Below are 21,234 nucleotides of genomic sequence, written 5' to 3'. Positions count from 1 at the left end.
GTGTGTCCCGGGTGTACCTCGCCACGATGGGGTTGGTTTACCAGGAAGTGGAACTGATGGAGTACACCGAACAGGAGGTGATAGATTTCCTCCTGGAGAGAGGGATACCCCCAGTAGGAAACATCAGGAGAAATTTGTTTCTCTATGAGGCCCTCAAGAGAGGAGAGCCCTTAGAGATTGGTGGGGACTTATCTGACTACCCTCCCGAGGTTTTGAAGGGTCAGTGGGTTAGAGACCAGAGAGAGGGCTCCCCATCCAGAACCCTGGGAGGAAATTACTCTGATGAGGAGGAGGAAGAGTTTAACAGGGCAGAGACGCCAGTAGCTGTGGAGGACACCGAAGATAGGGAGTCTCGCACTGGGTCCAGTCCCGGGGGCACTGCCCCATCCCTTTCCCTGTCCCCAGAAGAGTGGGTAGATAGGAGAGAAGAGAGGGAGTATCAGCTGGCGCTGGCAAAGCTCAGACATGCCGAGGGCTTAGCGCAGCTGAGGGTAGAAGAGCAGCGACTAGAGACCGAAAAAGTCCTAGCGCAGGAGAGGATGGCGGAGGCGGAGAGGCCCTTCGCCAGAGAGAGATCAGCTCAGGTGGGTAGGTTGTCCCCTGAGAGTGGTTTTAGGAGTCTGGATTCACCGAGGAGGGTGAGATCCAGTGGTGGCAGCGAGTGTAGGTCCAGTGCAAGGAGTCCCACTCCCGAAGCCCAGGAGACTGTGCCTGATTCCCCGAAAGAGGAGGACGGGTTAGTGTTCAGGGGCAGGGGAAAGCTGTCCCATCAGTCCTGGGGAGAGTTTGAGGAGGAGTGTTGGACTGTACTGGAGGATTGGGTGGTGAGGAGAGCAGTGGAGGATTGGGAAGGGCTGTGCCATGCCGTTATCCGGGAGCACATGCTGAGGAGTTGTTTCCCAAGACTGCGTCACCATCTGTTGCAGTGCGGGTTCTCAGACCCCAGGGAACTTGCACGGGAGGCAGACCTCTGGGTAAGGGCCAGAGCGTCTGGGAAGGCTGAGGGGAGTGATCCTGAAGGGAGTGAGACGGAGAGGTGTCCCGAGGTGCCCCAACTGCGGTCACCGGGCCTGGAGTGTTCTTTAAGAGAACCCCAGGTTGGGAGGCTAGGCTGTCCCGATGTGTCATCCAGAGGGAGGGATCCCCTTATGTCAGGAGAACCCGGAGCATCAATAATCAGAGCTCCAGTGGTTCGGGGGTCTGACCAGTCACAGGGTTTAGATCCTGGACTGGGGGTTCAGGTTCAGGAGTTGCCTGGCCTGAAGGGTGGGGTTCCTGTAATGCAGGTACCTACCAAATTGACTCCCAGGGGTACCACTCCCAGTGGGAGGGTGCGGAACTCTGGGAGGGGGTGCAGAGGGAGGAAGGTCTCTTCTCTGTCACCAGCTCAGCCACAGGGCGCAGATCCTGGGTTGGGTGGCCAGGGACAGGAGTTGCCTGCCCTGGTGGGAGGGACATCTGTAACCAGAGTCCCCCCGGAAGTGACTCCCAGGGGTACTTCTCCGGGTAGGAGGGTGCGGAACTCTGGGAGGGGGTGCAGGGAGAGGGAGGACTCGCCCCTGTCACCGGTTCAGCCTGTGGGTTTCGACTCCAGGTTGGGGAGAGAGTGGTTGTGTGAGGGTGTCCCCAGGCGTAGGAGATGGAGGAACCCTAGGAGGAGAAGTAGGGGGAGGAGAGCCTCACCCCTAAGGGCTGGTCAGTCTGAGGGTGTAGACCCCAGGTGGGTGGACCAGTGGCAATTTGGAGAGAAGAGAGTGGTTCAAGAGAATTACAAGCCTGAGGCTAGAGCCTCCCACTCTAGGAAGGAGAAACATCCCACAAGGGAACACCAGTGGGGTGGTTTTGTTAGTGAAGGGAGGGTTGCGAGAGAGAACCATTGGGTTCCAGAGTGGAGGAGAAACTGCAGGTGCTCCTGTAGTTGCAGGCCTGCGTCCACCTTTTTCCGCCCCAAGCAGGGAAGTCCATCAAGGCAATGATTGGCCTACCCTGGCTTTTGGCTGGGGGGGAGTTGTGTTGGACTTGGCCTTTTTCCCCCAAATTTTTCGCTTTTTGCCCCCCTAAATTGAATGTCTCCCCCATGGTATTAAACATATAAGGACCATGTGTGGTAAGAGTTACCATGATGTAAAATTACATATTGTTAAATGGTGTACAGAAAATATCCCCCATTTTGAAAATGTACCTGACTAAAATGTACTGTGATTTTAAAATCGATGCCATGGCCCTGGGTAGTGCCACCTGACTGCGTTAGGTTGGCGGTCTAGTTAATATTACCCAGCTACCCCTAGCTTTTGGAGGGAAAGCCTGGCACCCAGGGTGCTCACCCCCTCCCCTTGAGCCAGTTTAGGCCACATTTGCCAACATTCTAGAAGGTCCTGGCACTGCCTGGGAGGAGGGTATAAATAGGGAGAAGTGTCACCAGAGAGTCAGTCAGCGCTGGGACAAGGAAGAGAGGGGACCTGCTGTGAGGTGCTACCGCCACATGGGCCTGTGAGCTGGGCCCTGCACCCCTATAAACCCCCCTTCTGCTGTCCCCATGGGCCCCTGACAAGGAAGGGCCCCTACCCAGGTCCCTGACACTGTGGGAACCGGGAGTTACGCCAGCGCTGCGATGAAGAAGCGCCCAGGAGGTGAGAAATAGGATTGTCCACTCCCCCTGCTGAAGCTGTGACCCTGTGGAAGTACTGGGTCGTGAGGAGCTGCCTGGAGGAACTGTTGCCCCTTGTGAGGTACTGCCCGGCAAGCGCTATTCTGGGGAGGTTGATGCCCCCAGGGAAGTTGTGGCCCCTGTGGAAGCGCTGGACGGGGAGGAGCTGCCCAGGGAGGAGTGTGCCCTCGAGGAACTGTGTCTCTTAGACTGCCCCTGGACTGCCTATCAAGCGCTGTGGGGAGAGAGGCGCTGGGGCTAGTGTGGCCCCTGGAGTGCTGTTGGCCCTGGAAGTGGTATGGGCCGAGGGAGGAGTGGTGCGCTGTAAATAGCGCCGTTTTCACTGTTTTCCTGAGGAGACTGACAGCCTGTGAATAGCGCCGTCTGTGGAGGCGCGCTGTCCGCCATATAATTAAGTAATTGAAAGGGAGCCTACCCCTTATTGCCGCCGGAAATCACCGCCGCGGCCCGGCGCTGTCGTGGGGAACCCCCCCACTGCTGGGGGTATCGTTGCGGCGGCCCCCGGTACCAGGAGAGGGCCGCCGAAGTGAAGAAGGGGCCGAGCTAGGCCCTGTGGCCACGGCACTCGCGTCACGTGACGGGGGCGCCCGGCCGCGTCATTGGCCGCGCCCCCGTTCTTGCCGCGCACGGATTGGTTACCCAGTCAGGCAGCAGGAGGAAGCCCGCGGAAGCTGCCGAGAAGCCCCGGGTTCCCGTGAGGCCGAGGGAACCCGGGCGAAGCCAACGGAGGTGTTTCGGGGCTCCCGTGGTGAAGAGGGAGTCCCAATTGAGTCGGCAGCCAGAGAAGAGGCCGCCGTAAGTGAGGAGGGGGGGCCTCGAGGCACAGGATTGGTGCCTGGCCCGCCTCCTCAACAGCCAGCCATTGCGAAGACCGGAGCGGGAGGCCACCCCGCCGGTGAGTGCCCCGGGCCGGAGGGAGGGGCCCGGGAGGAAGGAGGAAGAGCGCCGGTGTCGGCGGGGCTCTCGTGAAGAGAGGAGCCCCGCGCGAAGGGCGACAGCTGCCTGCAAGAGGGCCCCGGTTGGACAGGGAAGCCCCGCTATTGTGAAGGAGCTGGGCGGGAGCCTCCCTTGCACTAGGCCCCCGTCCCCAAAGGAGCCGGCAGCCTCACGAAGGCCGCTTTGAAGTCCCGGGTCCTCGTGAGAGAGGAGGGACCCGGGGAAGCAGAGGAAGAGCCCCGCCTGTTCCCCGTGCCTGCCGCCAGCTGACCATGGTGAGGGGAGAAAAGTTCCCTTTGCGTGCGCTACGCCAGGGGGCCTCGAGGCACATTGTCGGTGCCTGGCCTCTTCGCCTCGCAGCCTGGGTCCCCACCAGATAAGAGGGGCCTGGGAGAAGGCCGCGTGGAGCCTCCGGATCGCCCCCCCCCCTTGATAAAGGGGTCAGCAGTGTGGATGGAGCCCGGAGCCAGAAACCAGGAGTAGCCGGTGAGTGGGGCCTATAAAGAGGGTGGAGAGGGCAGCGGGGCACAGGGTCGGTGCTAGCCCCCACCCATGACTTGTACATTTAAGACACCTTGTGATAGGGCACAAGGTTATAGGTGCTTCCAGTTCGGGCCGTATAGGTGGACCCTGGAGTGGGCAGTCATCCGAAGAGTGAATTGACAGTGATGCCTAATGGTCGCCTGTTACCTGTGGTGCATAGGGTCCCAGACAGGTCGTGAAGCTCATGTACAGGGGCTCCGGTCTCTAGAGGATAGGCCTAACATTCAAGCTATACGTTTATGCCCTGAGGAGGGTCTACCCTATGTTGAGGTTTGTAGGCCTTAGGGTCTATGCCCTGGGGATATTGTCTCCTCTAAGGTGACCCGGGAAGAGTTGTTGCCAACGCACTGCCTAAAAGTTTATGTTGCTGGTTGGGGGCTGAAAAGCCATGTTCCCAGGTTACCCTTGATGCCTAAGGTGTAGGCCTCAGATATTATTGAATGCCAGGTGCCTTCCTACCCGTGTTTTATATCCGCAGGTGGAGGGTGGAGTAAATCTGGGTGTTCTCTTTTACTGCAAGGGTGCCACTAAGCTGGCCTGACGAGTTATCTCAGGCTCCTGTCTATGCCCCAGATTTACGAGCTGTTGAACTGATTTATTCCAGGTGTTCCTGTAAGTTGTATACTGTGATAACCTGTTGTTATTCCCTTACAGGGGTGGGGTTTGGCGTTATAACGCCTGAGGTGTATTCATGCATAATGTTGGATTTTGCAATTACAGCCTACCCCCGAGGATGAGAGCCTGAGTTGGCCCCGCCAGATTGGCCCCAGGTCTAATGTTCATTTAACCAACCATTTTTATTTCAGCTATGGACTTTGGACTCAACCCTTTTTGTCCCATGTAAATAATCCCCCACTGAAGTACTTGGCTTGGGTGCCAGTTGGCGCCTTGTTGTGATTACCAGTGTATTTTTCCTTTTTACCTTACAGGTTGGAGATATCACTAAACTTCTTCTTTTCCAACCAAAGGTGGAGTTGCGTCTCTTTTGTGGTGTGCCTGGTGTGTCGTCTGTGGGTACTGCGTGAATGCTTCACATGTCCTCGAAGTTTGGCCTGCCCGCTTGATGCCATGCTACCCCGGTTGAGATTTGGGTAACCCCCATTTCTTACAATGTCACACAAACTCAAGTTACATAACACTAATTATATTCTGAAAATTTCAGTGCGTGGCCTCTTTGACCTGAGCGAGTGCCAGGCGAGGTGAGGCTGTTCCTCCCTACAATTTTGGGTGAGTGAAATATAGAATGGAAATAGTAAATATTAACACAATGGTTGCTCTTGTTAATGTCTTGACATCTGCACTGTTTTGTGTGTTTTTCTTCTTTTTCTTTTTCTGTTCCATAGGAGAGGTTTTGAGAAAACAAAGATATGAGACTATTTCACAATTGACATGTCTACATATTCGAGACTATTTATCACGTCACGTGGTAAGTGTTGCAGTAGTGAACATCATAGGTCCTGATGAAAGCCCGTGGGGGCTGAAACATGTTGACCCATTACCATTCATGGTGAATAGTAATTTTTTACATACTATTTCCACTCTGCTTTTAATTATGTCGTTTTGATGGTCGTGTTTAATAAAGTTTCCTGAGACATCAAGACAGGCATTTTTAGATCACCACTATATCTGTTTACACTTTTCACATTTTCTGAGCACTGCAACTTGCCCTTACAGCCTTAAAAAACTCTCATCTTTTGGTTGATGGTCCAACCTGTGGATCCGACACTAGCTATCCTCAGGAATTTTCCTGTGGAAGTGCTTATCGGATACCAACTTCTCTCAACAACCCAGATGATGAAGTTCCGCTATTATGTGGGCTGATGGGTACATTTTTCCTTCATCGTTTGAACATTCATTCTTCTTCTCTCCTCTCCTCTGTAACTCTTTATAATAACCTTTTGGTATGTGTCATTTTGGATACTAAAAATTGGTACCGAACACTGACAAAACTATAGAAGACCCTTGGTATCTCTTCGTGTGGTATATTGTTCAGTTGGGGGACAAGATACAAGCAGGTCTATAAATATAGATTCCCCTAGGGCCCTCCTTCATATTTGTTTTTTGCTATCTTCATAAAATGTACAAATTGTGATAGGGCTTTTTTTGTTTTAAGGACACCCATTTAATTTTTACCAGACCCCTTAACTTTAACACAGCTGGCTATTTTAGTTACTTGAAATTCTTTGCACTTTAAGGAGGTGAGCCGGTTCCTTATCTGTGTCATGCAACATGTGTCAAACTGAATCTTTTGAAATATCTGAGGTGTCTAAATTTAAATCTGTATTTTATTGTCACGCATTTACGCGAGTTTAAGCTATTGGCATTGGAAATGACAATGCCTTTCATTTATGTTTTAAAAACCAAAACATAAATAAAAGGCATTGTCATTTACAATGCCAATTGCTCAAACTTGTTTCTCTGTCTCACCTTCCTCTCTCCCAACTTCACCCTCCTTTCTCTCCACTACAACTTGCTGCCCCACCCACTTCACCCTTCCACCGAATCAATTACAATAACTTTTATTCAAGTATTAATTATTTAAAAAAAAATTAAAAGCCATTGTTATTTGTAATATCAATACATATAAGTCACATAAATACAACACATATTGCATTACAAATGCTATAGGTGTTATATTTGCAAAAGCTATAACTATTGGCATTGTCATACACAATGCCAATAACTCAAACTTTAATGCTGCGAGACCTATTGCATTGTAAATGCTTGTTATTCATCTGCGCTACATAAAAAAAAAAATATTACAAAATAAACAGAGCTACAGTTGAAAGGCTGAGATTAAAAATATTATGTTTATGGCTAATTTGATGTAGGATATAAAATCATTTTCAGGCGCTTTCGTGCTCCCAGCAACGTTGCAGACAAAAGAACATTTGGACTATAATTTTAATGAAAAAGAATCTACTGTGCCCTCCGGCACGGCTCCCAACGTAGGTACAATAGTCGAGGAAAGGAAACGCTATAGTAGTTTAAAAGAACTCGTTGACAAAGCAGACATTTTTGGAAACAGAAAAAAGACTATAACGATTCAGCATTAACCTGGCATTGCACTAAACAAACGTGTTACTTTACAGTTCTCGTTTGTAAGTAAGTAAAACACCGAATTAATAGAAACGTGAGCCGCTGCACAAAATGTTAGTTATATCGTACGTTATTTAAAAGAAGGCATGAAGAGAATACTATGTTTACCTTCAAATATTTTTTATGCACTCGTCCATTTGATTGCGATTCACGGTTTTAAACATATTTAATATTTTAAATGGAAATATACTTAAATAGGAATTGTACAAATGTTTGGTGACTGACTTAAAATGGGGGGCGGGGGGGGGGGGGACGCTTGCGCAGGCTGCAGTATTTTCTCTATGTCTTCTTCTATAGCTCCGGCGACGTCACGTGTCTCCGTGATTGGCGGAGCAGGATTTGAAAAATACGGCGCGACTTGTCTCCGGTAGGGAGCAAATTGAAAGAACGGGAGACTGGAAGATTATACCAGCTCAGTGATTGTAGTGTACCGGAGAGCCACCGGAAGTGGTGATCCGTATCCAACGAACTTGAATCAGGCCAGAGCAAGATGTTGAAACCAGCGTAAGTGAAGACATTGCTCCTCTGATCGCTCTCCGGTTGCATTTTTTACCAGCTGTCATTCTGGCGGTCTCTGAATTCCCCTTTCGACTGCCCTACCTTTTTATTTAGCAAATTTCCCTTTGCTTAACCCCCCTTTCTCATTCCTCTCCCACTGATTGCTATCTTCTCTCTATGTCGATCTCGCGTAGTACTCTTTTCTCTCCCTCTCTCTGGATGCCATCCTCCATTTATCCTTCAGTCCGCTCCTCCATTATTTACAGCTTTCTGTTTGATTTGCCCCGTCATTTGTTTATGTATTTTAATTTAGTGCAAACCTTATCCAAATGTGTTAGAGTTCTTTACAAAAGAAATACACATATAAACACAAGGGTTGAGGCAGAGAGACCTGCACCTGTTATAGTCTGTGACTTAGAAATATTTCGATGGTGCCCAAGAAACCAAGGAACACACCCCTGTCTGTTCCTTTAAGGACAAAGCCCAAATACAAATCACAGAATGTGGAATCAGTTTTCCATAATATTTAGTGTCCTTCAATTAGTAATTAGAATCTATTTCAAATGAACAGGTCCGAACTTGATAGTAGTATGCTTTCAATTCTTTATTAAGGTTTTCAACAGTAGAAAAACGATTCAATATCACAGCAGATTTTTCTTTTTAGCCTCTTTTTTAGCCAACGCATTTCGTCTAAAAAAAAGTCTCTGAAAAGCACGGTTAGCCAACGTTCTGCAGTTTTTTTTTTTTTTTTGTCACTGCAGAACGTTGGCTGACCGTGCTTTTCAGGTTACCATGCCGTATTTTGGTCCCTTCTGAATACTCATCTGAACTGACAGACCATCCAAAATATGCTTGAACTAAAAAAACTTTCCTGCTTGTACTAAACTTCACAAAGACAGGTTTTTGAGCCCTGAAGAAGTCTCATTTTTGAGACTAAACGCGTTGGCTAAAAAGAGGCTAAAAAGAAAAATCTGCTGTGATATTGGATCGTTTTTCTACTGTTGAAAACCTTAATAAAGAATTGAAAGCATACTACTATCAAGTTCCGACCTGTTCATTTGAAATGGATTCTAATTACTGATTGAAGGACACTAAATATTATGGAAAACACTTCTTGATGGGTGCTGATTCCACATTCTGTGTTCTTTACAAAAGAAATGCATTATTGCATAAGGTACAAATTAACAAATCCTATCTTTGCCAATGCACATAATTACATCATACGAAGATGTTGGTACATTTGAAAGTCAAGAACATTGGAGTGTAATCAGGGCCAATAGAACTATGCATCTTGGAGGGACAAATTATGCGGCAAGAAAAGGCAAGTTATGAGGCGTAATGAGCACAGTTTGTAATAGTATTATTTCATTGTTTTGTATTTGTTAGGGTCAAACCTTTGAGAGCATGCGCTAATGAATGCTTCTCGCTTGCGAGGCACTATTGTATACAAAAAGGGCTTAGAGCCTGCCCCTTTCTTAACCTTTGTTTGTATTGTGGTACTCTTCTTGCAGACTCCTTAATTGGTCCATGCAGCTGCAATGTAATTTCCAATTATTTTTGTGGAGCACGGACCAAGAAGAGATTGATTAAAGTTCCAGGCCGCTGCTCCAGACACGATTGCAGTACTATGTCTTTCAGCTGCCTGCTGCTCCCTCCATAGCGCCTGCACTTTTTTTCTTATTTTATTTATTTTATTTCCACTTTCTCCCTATTTCTTATTATCCCATCCCACTTCTAATTGCCTTGTTGCTTTTATTTGACCTGAAAAGCCCTATTGAGTGTCCAATGCTGGCTGCTTTGTAGCGCTTATTAAAACCATATTGGTATACTCCACCGCCATAGGCATCACCACCAGAGTGTGTCTCTCTTATACACCTCTTCCCCTGCGTCCTATCGCTTTGATTTTCTACTTTTAGGCAAAAAAGTATTGATCAAGCCAATAAAACTTGCATAGGGGAGATGTATTAGGTTTCCCAATGCTTGTCACACTAGTTAACTCTGTCTGGACATTTGATGCACCTCAGTACCAGTTTATCACCGAAATATAGCAATAAGAAACAGGTGACCAGTCAACCTTTCCAAAGGCAAAACACACCAGATGATGGATGGAATGATGCACAATGGCAAAACATTCACCCCCCGTCACAGATCTGGGTTTAAGCCATCGTTTTTTTGCTCACCAAGCCACCCCAGTTCAGACATGGCTATCACCGCCCCCTTTTGTACCGCTTTGTTCGCCATAAGTTGGCAGGGTATGCTCAGACGTGAGTCCCTTGCTCACTTTGCCACTGGATTCAAGCAAGCCTGGCTGAAGACGGCTGTAATGCCAGAAACCGGTCATAGGAAGCTTGTTTCCGGTCCAGGGAAGGCATGGCTTGGCGGTTCGGGCTGGACTGTTCCCATGAGGCACAGGGTCAGACTGATTTGCATATGGCCATGTCTGAACTGGGGAGGCAGTGTGGGATAAAGAACGGTGATGGGTTAAACCCAGATCTGTTGACTGGGTGTGGGTGTTTGATTGGTTTAGATGCTCCGTCCATCACCACCCCCTTTTGTACAACCTTTCCAAAGGGCCTTCCACTGTGTGGCAACACGTGTTGCTGCATTTTTGTTAACATCCTGAACCGTTTGTGATGGAAACAATTTGTATTTTTTTGTTAAAGTCTGACGATTGTTATGCTGATTTGTAAAGTGCACTCATCACCAGATAGGTTATTGTGGCGCTTGGGCAGGGTGTGTGGTTGAAGGGGTTTATATGAAGAGCCAGGTCTTCTCACTTCTTGAGTTCTGCAAGAAGATGGAGGATGCTCTGGTGAGTTGAAGGAGGTTGTTCCTTGCCTTAGGTGCGATGTAGGAGAATGAGTGACCTGCAGGTTTGCTTATGCAGATGGGAGGAGTGTGCAAGTAAGTGAAGCAGAGCTTGGGTGTCTGAGTTGATGAAAGTGTATGCATCTGTCTAGATATTCTGATACTATGTTGTGTAGATATTTTTATGTGTGAATGAGAAGTTTGAATTTGCTGCACTAATGAATGGAAGCCAGTGAAGCTTCTTGAGGTGTGATGTGGAAGGGTGAGTATGAGTCTTGTGGCTGCGTTCTGGAGTCTTTATAGGTGTTTGGAGATTCTGGCATAGTGTTGCCGTAGTCCACCCAGCTGGTGATGAGTGCTTGCACGATGATCCGTCTGGTGTTCTGAGGCAACCATCTGAAGATCTTTTGCAGCATGCATACTATGTGGAAGCAAGAGGTGCACACTGTGTTGACTTGAGCAGTTATGTTGAGGTTTTCATCTAGGATGATCCATAGATTTTTTTACATGGTCTGTAGGTGGTAGTCCGAACTCCGATATCCAGCAGATAGAATTCCTTGGGGAGGACATGTTGCAAATAACCAATATGTCCCGCTTGTCAGAGATGAGCTTCTGGCCGTTGGTTTGCATCCAGTCTGCTATCCTGGTCATGAAGTTGGTTCTGGAGGTGTTTATCTCCTCAATTAGGTAGAGGATGAGTTGACCGTCATTGGCGTTGGTGATGTCTTGCGATCAGATGATGTTGGCGAGTAGTGTCCTGTAAATGCCGAAATGAGTGGGGCTTAGATGCACTCTCCCCAGCAGCGCAGCCTCTACACTCCAGCCTCTTGAGCCTCCTCTGAGCAGGGTTGGTGTCTGCTGCCTGCCCAAAGCCCCAATGCTTTTTTTTTTCCTGCCGCCGTCCACACACGCCTCGCGCTTCCCTGCACTGCCCCACATCTGTCTGGGTGATTGTCCTTTCTGGTCTTGTCCTTGTATTTGCGTGACTGTATTTCTGTAATGGCCTATCCTCTTATTCTTTGTTTTTTCTGTACCCATGAGTGCTGAGTGTTGTTGCTCCCACCCCCTCCCCTTTAGGAGATCGCGCCTAAGTGAAGCCCGTCTGCACCAGTCTGCGCCAGACTGTGCCCAGCGCCAGACCCCGTGGCCTTTGCGAGCACCACAACACCCGACGATGCCACAACCCTCCACGCTGTCAACACCGGCCGATCCAGCACCTGCTTCCAGGCCACCCCAAAACTCCTCCATGGACCCTTCACCTGCCGTAACTGCAGCCACACCAGCCAGTGCACACCTGCACGTCCTGCCCACCCCAACACTGCTGGCCACAACCACCTCAGATATGTTCTATTTAACACCCGATAAGTCCACAAGCACGCTGTCGAACTCTGGGACCTGCTCGACTCCTCCGCCCAGGATGTCTCCTTCCTGGCAGAGACCTGGATGAACAACTCCTCGGTGCCTGACATAGCCATCCCGGACGGCTACAAGATCACTCTCAGGGATCATAACAGACTAGGAGGAGGAATCCCCATCTTCCACAGGAACACCATCAGCATTTCGACCAACACGGAAGACTCCAGCAGTATGGCCGAACACTTCCAGATCCACGTCGATCACACCACCCTCAGAGGAACACTCTTCTACAGGCCCTCTGGATCCCGACCACAGTTCAGCAAATCCATCACGAACGCATCAGCACGCACCCCCTTGCCTCCACAGACTACATCCTCCTCAGAGACCTGAACTTCCACCTCGAACACTAAAGACAGCAATTCCACAACGCTGATCGCCAACCTCTGACTCAAACAACTAGTCATGACTCCCACCCACTCTGCCCGTTACACGCTCAACCCCATCTTCTCCGCCAGTGACCATGTTACCTTCAACCCAACTCCAATGGACTGACCACCACTGCATCCACTTCTCCTTCGAGAAACACAGCGCACACAACCAACCGCAACGTATTCCACACCGCAGCTGGAAAAATGTCACTGAAGACCAGCTCACCACCACACTCGCCCGAGACCCTCCACCCGAGCCCTCGGATACCGACACAAGAGAGAACAATTTCAGACCATGGATCGATGACTGCGCCAACACCCTCGCCCCGATAAGGAAACCCGCTAACAAGCACACCGACACGAGAGCCATCTGGTTCAACGCCGAACTCCAAAACTCAAAGCACACCTGCAGAAGACTCACAAAACATTGGCGCAATGACCAGACAACCACGTAGCCCTCATAAACGCCAGACAAAAACACCACCAACTCATCCGATCCACCAAAAAGAACCTCCTTCAAAGAACGCATCAACAACAACACACACAACAGCAAAGAGCTCTTAAACATCATGAAAGAACTCGCAACGCACAGCTCCTGCTCCAACGATATGCCGCCATCAGAAGAACTCTGCGACTACCTCGCTACCTCCTTCCACTGCAAGATCGCAGACATCCACAACAGCTTTGACACCGATGATGGACGCCCCCAACTTTGCACCCACCAAGCACATCGACCCTCTACTCTCCTGGCACAACGTCAACGAAGAAGACACCATCAAAATCATGAACACCAACCACTCCAGCTCCCCCTTCGACTCCCACGACCTCTTCAACAAAGCAAGCTCCATCATCGCACCCCAACTCAGGAAGATCATCAACAGCTCCTTCGAGACCGCCACCTTCCCAGAAAGCTGGAAACACGCAGAGATTAATGCCCTTCTTTAAAAAATCAGAGGTGTACCCAAAGGACCTCCGATCCATCTCCCTGCTCCCGTTCCCGGCAAAAGTAATTAAGAAGACTGCCAACAGACAACTGACCCACTTCCTGGAGGAGAACAAAGTCCTGGACTCGTCCCAATCCCGCTTTCGCAGCAATCACAGCATTGAAACCACGCTCATTGCCGCCACGGACTACTTCAGAACCATACTGGACAACGGCAAAACTGCGGCCCTCGTCCTCCATGGCACAGGGATCCAAGACAAAGTCCTGGACTGGATCACCTCCTTCCTGACAGAATGCAGAGAGTCTGCCTCTCCCTCCCCCCCCCCCCCCCCCGCCCACACACCCCCATCCCCACCCCTCTTCTTTCAGGTCCCAAGCCGCCAAAATCGCCTGCGGCGTACCCCAAGGCTTATCCCTCAGCCCAACCCTTTTCAATGTCTACATGGCACCTCACGCGAACATCGTCCAAACACACCACCTCAACGTCGTCTCATACGCCGACGACACCCAGTTGATCCTCTCCCTCACCAAGGACACGGCTACCGCCAAATCCAACGTTCACAAGGGAATGAAGGCCATCGCAGAGTGGACAAATACGAGCCGTCAATCTAAACTCGGGCAAGACGGAGGTCCTCATCCTTTGCTCCACCTCCACCGCATGGGACGACTCCTGGCGGCCGGCCACGCTGGGTGCTCCCCTACACCCACCAACCACGGACGCAACCTGGAAGTCATCCTGGACTCCACACGACCCAGCAAGTCAACGCAGTCTCTTCCACCTGCTTCAGCACTCTCCACAAGATCTAGAGATTGATCCCCAGAAGAACGGTCACCCAAGCACTCGTCAGCAGTAGGCGAGACTACAGCAACGTCCTCTACGCAGGAACCACAACCACACTCCAGAAGAGACTCCCAGCACATACCAAACGCCTCTGCACGCCTCATCCTTGGGCTCCCTTGCCACATCACCACCCACCTGAGAGACCTGCACTGGCTCCTGATCAACAAGAGGATCACCTTCACGCTCCTCACCCACGCTCACAAAGTGCTCCACAAAACCGGACCAGCATACCTCAACGAACGACTGTCCTTCTATACCGCGAACAGCCAACACCGCTCCGCCAACCTCGCACTCGCCACAGTTCCACGCATCCGCCGAACGACCACCGGCAGAAGATCATTCTCCCACCTCGCCGCGAAAACATGGAACACCCTCCCCGTCCACCTGCGCCAGACCCAGGACCTACTGACCTTCAGAAGACTTCTCAAGACCTGGCTGTTCGACCTGTAGCTGCCCCCCTCCCCCCCACCTTCCCTCAGCGCCTTGAGGCCTTCACGGTTGAGTAGCGCGCTTTACAAATGAGTAATTGAGGGACACCGCTTATCTATTTTTTGGTCTCTGATGTGAAGGGTGGAAGCCTAACCCTTTGGGTTCTTCCTGAGGAAGGAATAGATCCATTTGAGAGTGGATTCTTGTATGCCAATCTTGCGGAGTGTTCTGATTAGGGTGTTGTGGGAGAAAGTGTTGAGGGGTTTAGAGAGGTCGAACGGGATGAAGGCTGCTGTTTTTCCACGATCCAAGATGTTTTAAATGTCATCAGTGGCCACAATCACTGCTGTTTTGTTGCTGTGGTTCTTTCTGAATACTGATTGAGTGTTGTAAAGTAGATCGTGGCGTTTGAGGTGAGTGGTTTGTTGATGGCCTTCCCCATCCCTTTGACTGGATAGAGGAGCAGGGAGATGGGTTGTCTGTGGGCTATTTGGGGGCTTTGATTTCTGCAAGTTTCCATTCATCTGGGACAATGGAGCTGTTGATGATGTGGTGCTGATTGATGTTCCGAGGTTGTAAATGTGGGGGAGGCATAGGTCCCTCGGGGCCTCTGGGTGGATGGAAAACACGATTGCTGCTCTGCAAGGGTTGTCCATTCGGTCAGGTGGCCATCTGGTTGGTGGTGGGTAGGTTAGCAATGATTTCTTTGGAGTTTGGTTGGTGTGTGAAGTTGCTGTAGATGTTTGAGATTTTGCTGTGGCAGTAGTTGGACAGGTTGTCGCAGAGTTGTTGGGAGGCAGCAATGTTGCTGAATTTTGCTGCTGTGCAGTCCTTTATCGAGAGGAACTCCTTGCAGCTGTTGGAGCTTACTCCGTTGTGGTTCTCTGGTACTTTTTTTCTTGGCGTTTCTAAAAGAGTGCGTCCTTGGAGGCAGTTCTGTAGGTGGTGTTGTGGTTGGCTCTCCATTTCCTTTCTAGCTGTTTACAGTGTTTGGTGTCTCAGAGGACTTCTGCGTACCAGCCGGCTAGTTTGTTTGATCTGTTATGCTTGTTTGGTCTGATGGGCGCAAAGGAGTTCACGCCGTTCTTAATCCAGTTGTTGATGTACTTGTCGAGGTTGTCTGTGGGCGAGGATGATCAGTGCTGAGGGCGCTGACCCTATCTGCTTTTGTGGCTTAGAGTGCTGAACCTGATAGAAGTGCTGACTTGAGGTGCATTGAGTTGAAAGTGAATGATGGAGTGGCCCATCCATGTGAGCTTTGTGGTGGCCCTGTATTAAATGCCGTTGCTGTGGTGAGGATGGGGTCCTGTGTGTGTGTGTTGGTTCTGTGATCAGTTGGGAGAGTCCCATGTTGCTCAAGCATTCGTGTAGTGCTGTCGAGCAAGTGTTTTGGTTTTGAGATCACCAAGGAGACTGTAGGCACGGAGCCAATGGTGAGTGGATAAACAAAGTTGGTGATGCGATTGATAAAGGTCTCGTAGTCTGTAGGCGAGGATCCCATGCAGGGTGAATTTTTGGGAGATTTGCAGCTTGATGTTCAGGTGTCCCACAAATGGGGTTGTGTTCTCTGCGGATGTTGTGCGTTTGATCAATTCCTTGTCTCTAATAGCGAGTCCCCTTCCTGACTTGTGAATGTGGTCCTGTCAAGCGATGTAGCTAGCTGGGATTGGTGTAGCGATGTCAGCAGCCAATGAGTGGCTGAGCCAGGTCATTGTGATGAAGAGGATGTCTGGTGCATTGCTGCTCAGAAGGTCCCATTTTTCTTTTGTTTGCTGAGTGATTGTATGTTGAGAACCATGCATGCGAGGGGATGTTGACGTGCAGGTTTGTTGTGGTCTAAGGTGAGAGTGTAGGCATTGTTGGTGCTTGTGTTCGTTGAGGGTGTTGTTAGTATTGGTTTCGGTGGGTGGCTACTATAGATCGGCAGTTGGTACAGGTGAAAGCTCCTACCCTAGTGTGAGCTGCATCATTTTGGAACGGCATCTTGGGTCTAGATACCTAAGGAGTCCTGCAGATAATCACAGGGAGGTGATTGGACCGCGATGTCTTGTACTGAGGGTGGTCCGGGCGTAGGCAGGCTTGACTTTAGCGTGCATGCTGCATGTGTCTGTTGTGCATCCATGTTGTAGCTGTTCTTAAGTAGGTCCTGGGAGGGAGGAGGACTTTGGGTTCTGTAAAAAAAAAAAAAACGATTTCAAAAGTCATAAAATTAGCGTACTGTAGTGTAGTTCCTATATTCCCAATAGGCTCTGCGCATTGGAATAACATATCCTATAGATGTGACGTAGGACTTATGTCTACTAGGTCTCTATCGAATATATTCGACTTAATTGTGAGTGACCGCTAGCTCAGAGGTCACTAGAAACTTTCTCGCATGAATAAGAAGGGATTCGTTTCTGACCGCATAAACATGACAACTTTGTTTCCCCAAGAATAAAACTGTTCTTCAGAGTTGTGGAAACAATAGATAGATATTTCACTCAGTTAATCGTGCATGCTTCGTTTCATCAGAGGTGCAGAGAAATAGAGAGACGGGTGTTTTCAATAAAAGGGTTTATTGAACAGTCTTCTTTCTCATGCAAGTAAAGTGAACCGCTCCAATCGTATTACTGGTTGCAAAGTATAATGCGTACAGTAAGAAGAGTATTATAAAATAATATTGTAAAAGCATTGTATGGTTCCTAGACCATAGATAAATACATACATAAATAACAAAGCTAAAGCACTCAACTGGTGCTTCTAAAATACGCCTACCCCGATGTACCTAACCTAAGTCTAGTACGAGGGCAGAAGTGAGTGAGGTGTAGCATAGGTTTTTTTTCTTTGCCAAGAATCTAACCAAGATTTCTCTTAGGGTCTAATCAGCTCCATACCTTAGTTTTAGAATGAAGGAGGTCTGGTATCTCTGTCTCGGGACTCGATTTCCCAACACCCTGCGAGGGGAGCTTGGAAACACTGGAGCTGGATTCTCAGGGGGAGAAAGGACAGCTTCTCCGTCAGTGCGTCAGCCAGAGGGTCGGCTTCCTTCGGCACTTGCTGTAGCGAGCTGCGTCTGGCAAGTAGATAGTCTAGCTGCTCCGAACCACCGTGTGTTTGCTGGGGCAAGTGTAGGCATATTTATACCTTGAAGGTGCCTAGTTTGACGTAAAGTCGGACATCATAACGTCACCAAAGAACCCCAAGGGAATGGTAGTTCTTTGAAAACGCCATGATTTCTAGGACAAATCAATATTCAAGCAAGGGGATGGCCCTGACTTCTGAAGCAGTTTTCTAAGAAATCGTTGTGGCTTTTCGGAACTAGTGGAAGTAGCCATGCCTGTATTTGGACTGGTTTGGTTATGTCTAAATATGGGTATGATTTCTATGTCTATATAAGGGCAATGTGAATTATACCTATATAAGGGCATGATCGGTAAATTTCCCTCGGATCCTAAAATGCTACACAACAGTACAAGAATGTTGGCTGGTGCCATGTACAAGATGGAGTGCAATGAAATGGCGGTAGTGTAGTAGATCTCAAAGTACGGATCAGTGTGGAAACGAAACTATAGAGGTCTAAACTGGGGTGGAGCGGTTAGCGAAATAATATTTTGAAGAAGACGAGCTTCCAGCTCCCATTTCAAGATCATCTTGAAAGTGGTGATTAGTGGGTTCAGAGGTGAGGAGTTCTATACTCTGGTCGCTCTTCCTGAGCAGGATTGAGCCGTAAGTCTCTGCATTTCGTGATGATCTAGTGCCTCCAGATAGCTTAGGATTGGCAGCCAGGTAATGAGGAGTGTGGAGCCTTTTGGGTGATGCAAATGTTCCTGTATATGGCCCTGGCTTCAGCGGAGTTTACCAGATTTAGTGAAATGTGGCAATTCTTTTTGGCCCCATAAGTGAAATGTGTTGTGGAGAGTAGGATTTATTTGAAGAGTGAGATGAGTTGGGGAGACCAGACATGACGAATTACAGTAGTGGATTTTGAAGAGCACCAATGATTGAACAAGAGTTTTTAGATCTTTCCCTGGGATGTAGTGGAAAATTCTCTAGAGAAGACAAAATTGATATGGCACATTCAGGGGTGGGGGAATCATATCGCCCGACGCCCGAACCATGTTGATGTTTATGATGGGCAAGAAGATTTAATGTCTAGTTTGTCCGAGGGACAAGTAGACATTAAATTGGGTAAATAATAAATATCGGCGCTGTGGGCACTCTGGGGCGCACAGACACTCAGAGAAGTTTCAGGCCTGTGATCGTCATGAGCATCGGATCGCGCTCCCCTCCCCTGCTTTGGAATCATGTTACCAGGCACAGGAACAATCTGTGCCCCTGCCTCTTTTAAACAAATTGAGCGCTGTCAGCAACTCAGCATTTCAGCACGTGAGTTAACCCCAGAGGGGCCTGAGATACCAGCTGCTGCAATGGGGTGTCTTCCCGTCGTCACTTCTAAAAATCTGTGCTTTGACGAGAGCACCTAGACACAGCCCTGCAAGAGACTGGACAGTGAGTATCGGATACCGGTGGTGAGGCCCGGGATTATAACCATGTTAACTGTGAGGCTGCATGGTCCCGAGGCAGGTGGGTGTCTACTGTGAGCCTTCATGAGTGTGTTGCATCCGTCTGTTCTGACAGAGGTGTATGCGCGCCACTTGTCAGTGTGAGAGTCTTTGTGTGTCCCTTCTTGGTTTGTGAACTGTGACTCATTTGGCTTGTTTTTCAGGAAACACTGGCAGGTGAACTGGGAGGTTAACTCGTTTCGTCAGGATCGCAAATCGCCTGACGTGCAATTCAGGATTAGACCTTTTTTTTCAGAACGCAGTTAACAATTTTGACACTGGACTACATACCTTGCCAGTGAAACTGAAGTCTGTATCAAAAGGAAGTTTATGGTCTTTATGGTTGTGTGGGCTACTGTGCATGTAATTTGGGATAGTTTAAGATGAGTGGGTCTGTGTATGAAAAATTGGTGATGTCTAGAGTGTATTTTTATTATTAGACGGGGTCCTGTGTGATATTAAATTAAGACTATTGGTTATCTCAGTCTGGGGGTGGGCTTAGGGGCACTCTGCAGAAGAAAATAGAATGCCTGTGCATTTCCAAAGGTCATGAAATGCAGGGCATCTCAATGCCACAGAAAAGCTGCACATGAAGGAGCAGGAAAATATCGTTTCAATGCATCACACTTTCAGCATTCACTAGTAAGAGGCTTGGGTGAGGGAGGAGAGGGGTTTTCATTCTTGTAATTTCGCCCTCTGCCCTTTGCAATTTGATCCGGTGCCGTCTTCATTCTAGGAATCGGATGTAGGTTCCTGTATTTTTTTGTTTTCTCCTTCGCATAACTGTGTGGCCCTGTGCTCCGAGATCTGGCCCCCTCCACACCCTCTACATTGCTTGCTGAATGTGTGTAAAGGATATATGACAAGCTCCATGTTGTGCTCAAACACGAAAGTCAGTTTTCACAGGGCCTACACTTCCCAGCCGTCTTTCTGACTTGGTCTCTAAAGCAGCCAGGGCATGCATTGTGGTTTCACTTAAACTGCCTGTCCCTGATAACCTTGTGCATCAGACACTGGCGGTATCTGGAATGCAAGCTGAGATGCACGGCCACTCTATTTATCTAGTGATGCAGCATTTATCTAGTGCTGCAGCAGAGTACTTGCTTCTGCACCAATTAAAACAAATATGCAGTTGATGCGCACATATGCAAGGATTTTTCGGCCAGTTCCTAATGACTTTGTCTTCCTCTCAACTGAAAAGAAACGCTATGCTCTGAACCTGGGCCCTTTGGACTTTAGAATGTAGTAGCCGATTAAGAGCTGGGCTAGTGGTGGGATGGTAGGAACAATTCTATGGCGTGTGTGAGAAGAACACGCCAGTAGGATAGCACAGCCTATGAGTGCACCTGCTGCATAATTCTTGTGCTATGCACTCTTAAGTGCAGGTCGAAGAACCTGTACACCCCATCACTTATCCTTCACAATGCAGAACAGAGCACCTACAGGAATGGGAATACAGGGTGCATGAGCAAGAAAAATAGCTCAGTGAGTTCACACACCTGCTGCCACCAGAATTGTAATTGCTTAGTTCTCACCCGCACTCTAGCATGGTGCTCCAACATTCCTAATGTTTTCTTCCTCTGCCTTTGTCTGGAAATATGGGATGTGATCTGGTTGCAGTTGCACTCCAGCTAAAGGCTCACTCCCAAAGTATGTTTGTCAGTTATTAAAACCTAACTGGTTCCTAGATTACTATGGATTTATATTTTAGCAATCTACCCCCAAACCGTTTCTGGCTAAAGATGTACCCTGTGTGAAAAAAAAACAGTAGCACATTTGTGTGTTTTTGTATTTGATTATTATCTATAATGAAGGGTGGGGCAATTACTGGAGGGTCTTTTGCCTGCAACCATTAGCAGTAGGTGCTGCATACATTGCTTTATGTAGCAGTTATTAATTAGGGGTGTTAACTTTATTTGCTATCAGTGCAAGGTGTGCGTTTCCATCTTGTCTGAAGTGGTGGGTAGGTTCATGTTGAGAGGAGTTGTAGATTTTCCTTAATTGCTAAAGAATCAAATGCACTATACATGATGGGTTGTGTGTATTTGAAGACCTTTACACCTCTTACGGCTAGGAGGCAGGGAGAGATGGGCTTTGTCATGTTGGCATTTGTGCAGTGTGTTGGTCCATGCCCTAAGTATGGT

The 21,234-nt window shown here is 48.7% G+C and overlaps 1 protein-coding gene across 7 annotated transcripts in view; it reads left to right on the top strand.

Annotated features, from left to right (window-relative positions):
* The first annotated feature begins 7,479 nt into the window (after window positions 1-7,479).
* KIF23 (kinesin family member 23) overlaps window positions 7,480-21,234 on the top strand; it is a 208,610-nt gene continuing 194,855 nt past the window's right edge. For 3 of the 7 annotated variants that reach the window (XM_086957944.1, XM_086957941.1, XM_086957938.1), the window contains exon 1: window positions 7,569-7,750. In XM_086957944.1, coding sequence (XP_086814070.1) covers window positions 7,737-7,750 — 14 coding nt within the window. In that variant the 5' untranslated portion in view covers window positions 7,569-7,736. Of the gene's footprint in view, window positions 7,751-21,234 lie in introns of all 7 variants that reach the window. The other 4 variants (XM_086957940.1, XM_086957939.1, XM_086957943.1 and 1 more) reach the window with 3 other exon arrangements.

This window comes from Lissotriton vulgaris, chromosome 2_1 (assembly GCF_964263255.1).
Source record: "Lissotriton vulgaris chromosome 2_1, aLisVul1.2, whole genome shotgun sequence".
In the NCBI taxonomy this organism is placed as follows: Eukaryota; Metazoa; Chordata; class Amphibia; order Caudata; family Salamandridae; genus Lissotriton; species Lissotriton vulgaris.
Note: the sequence above shows the minus strand (reverse complement) of the source record. Positions and strands in the feature narration are given on the sequence as shown.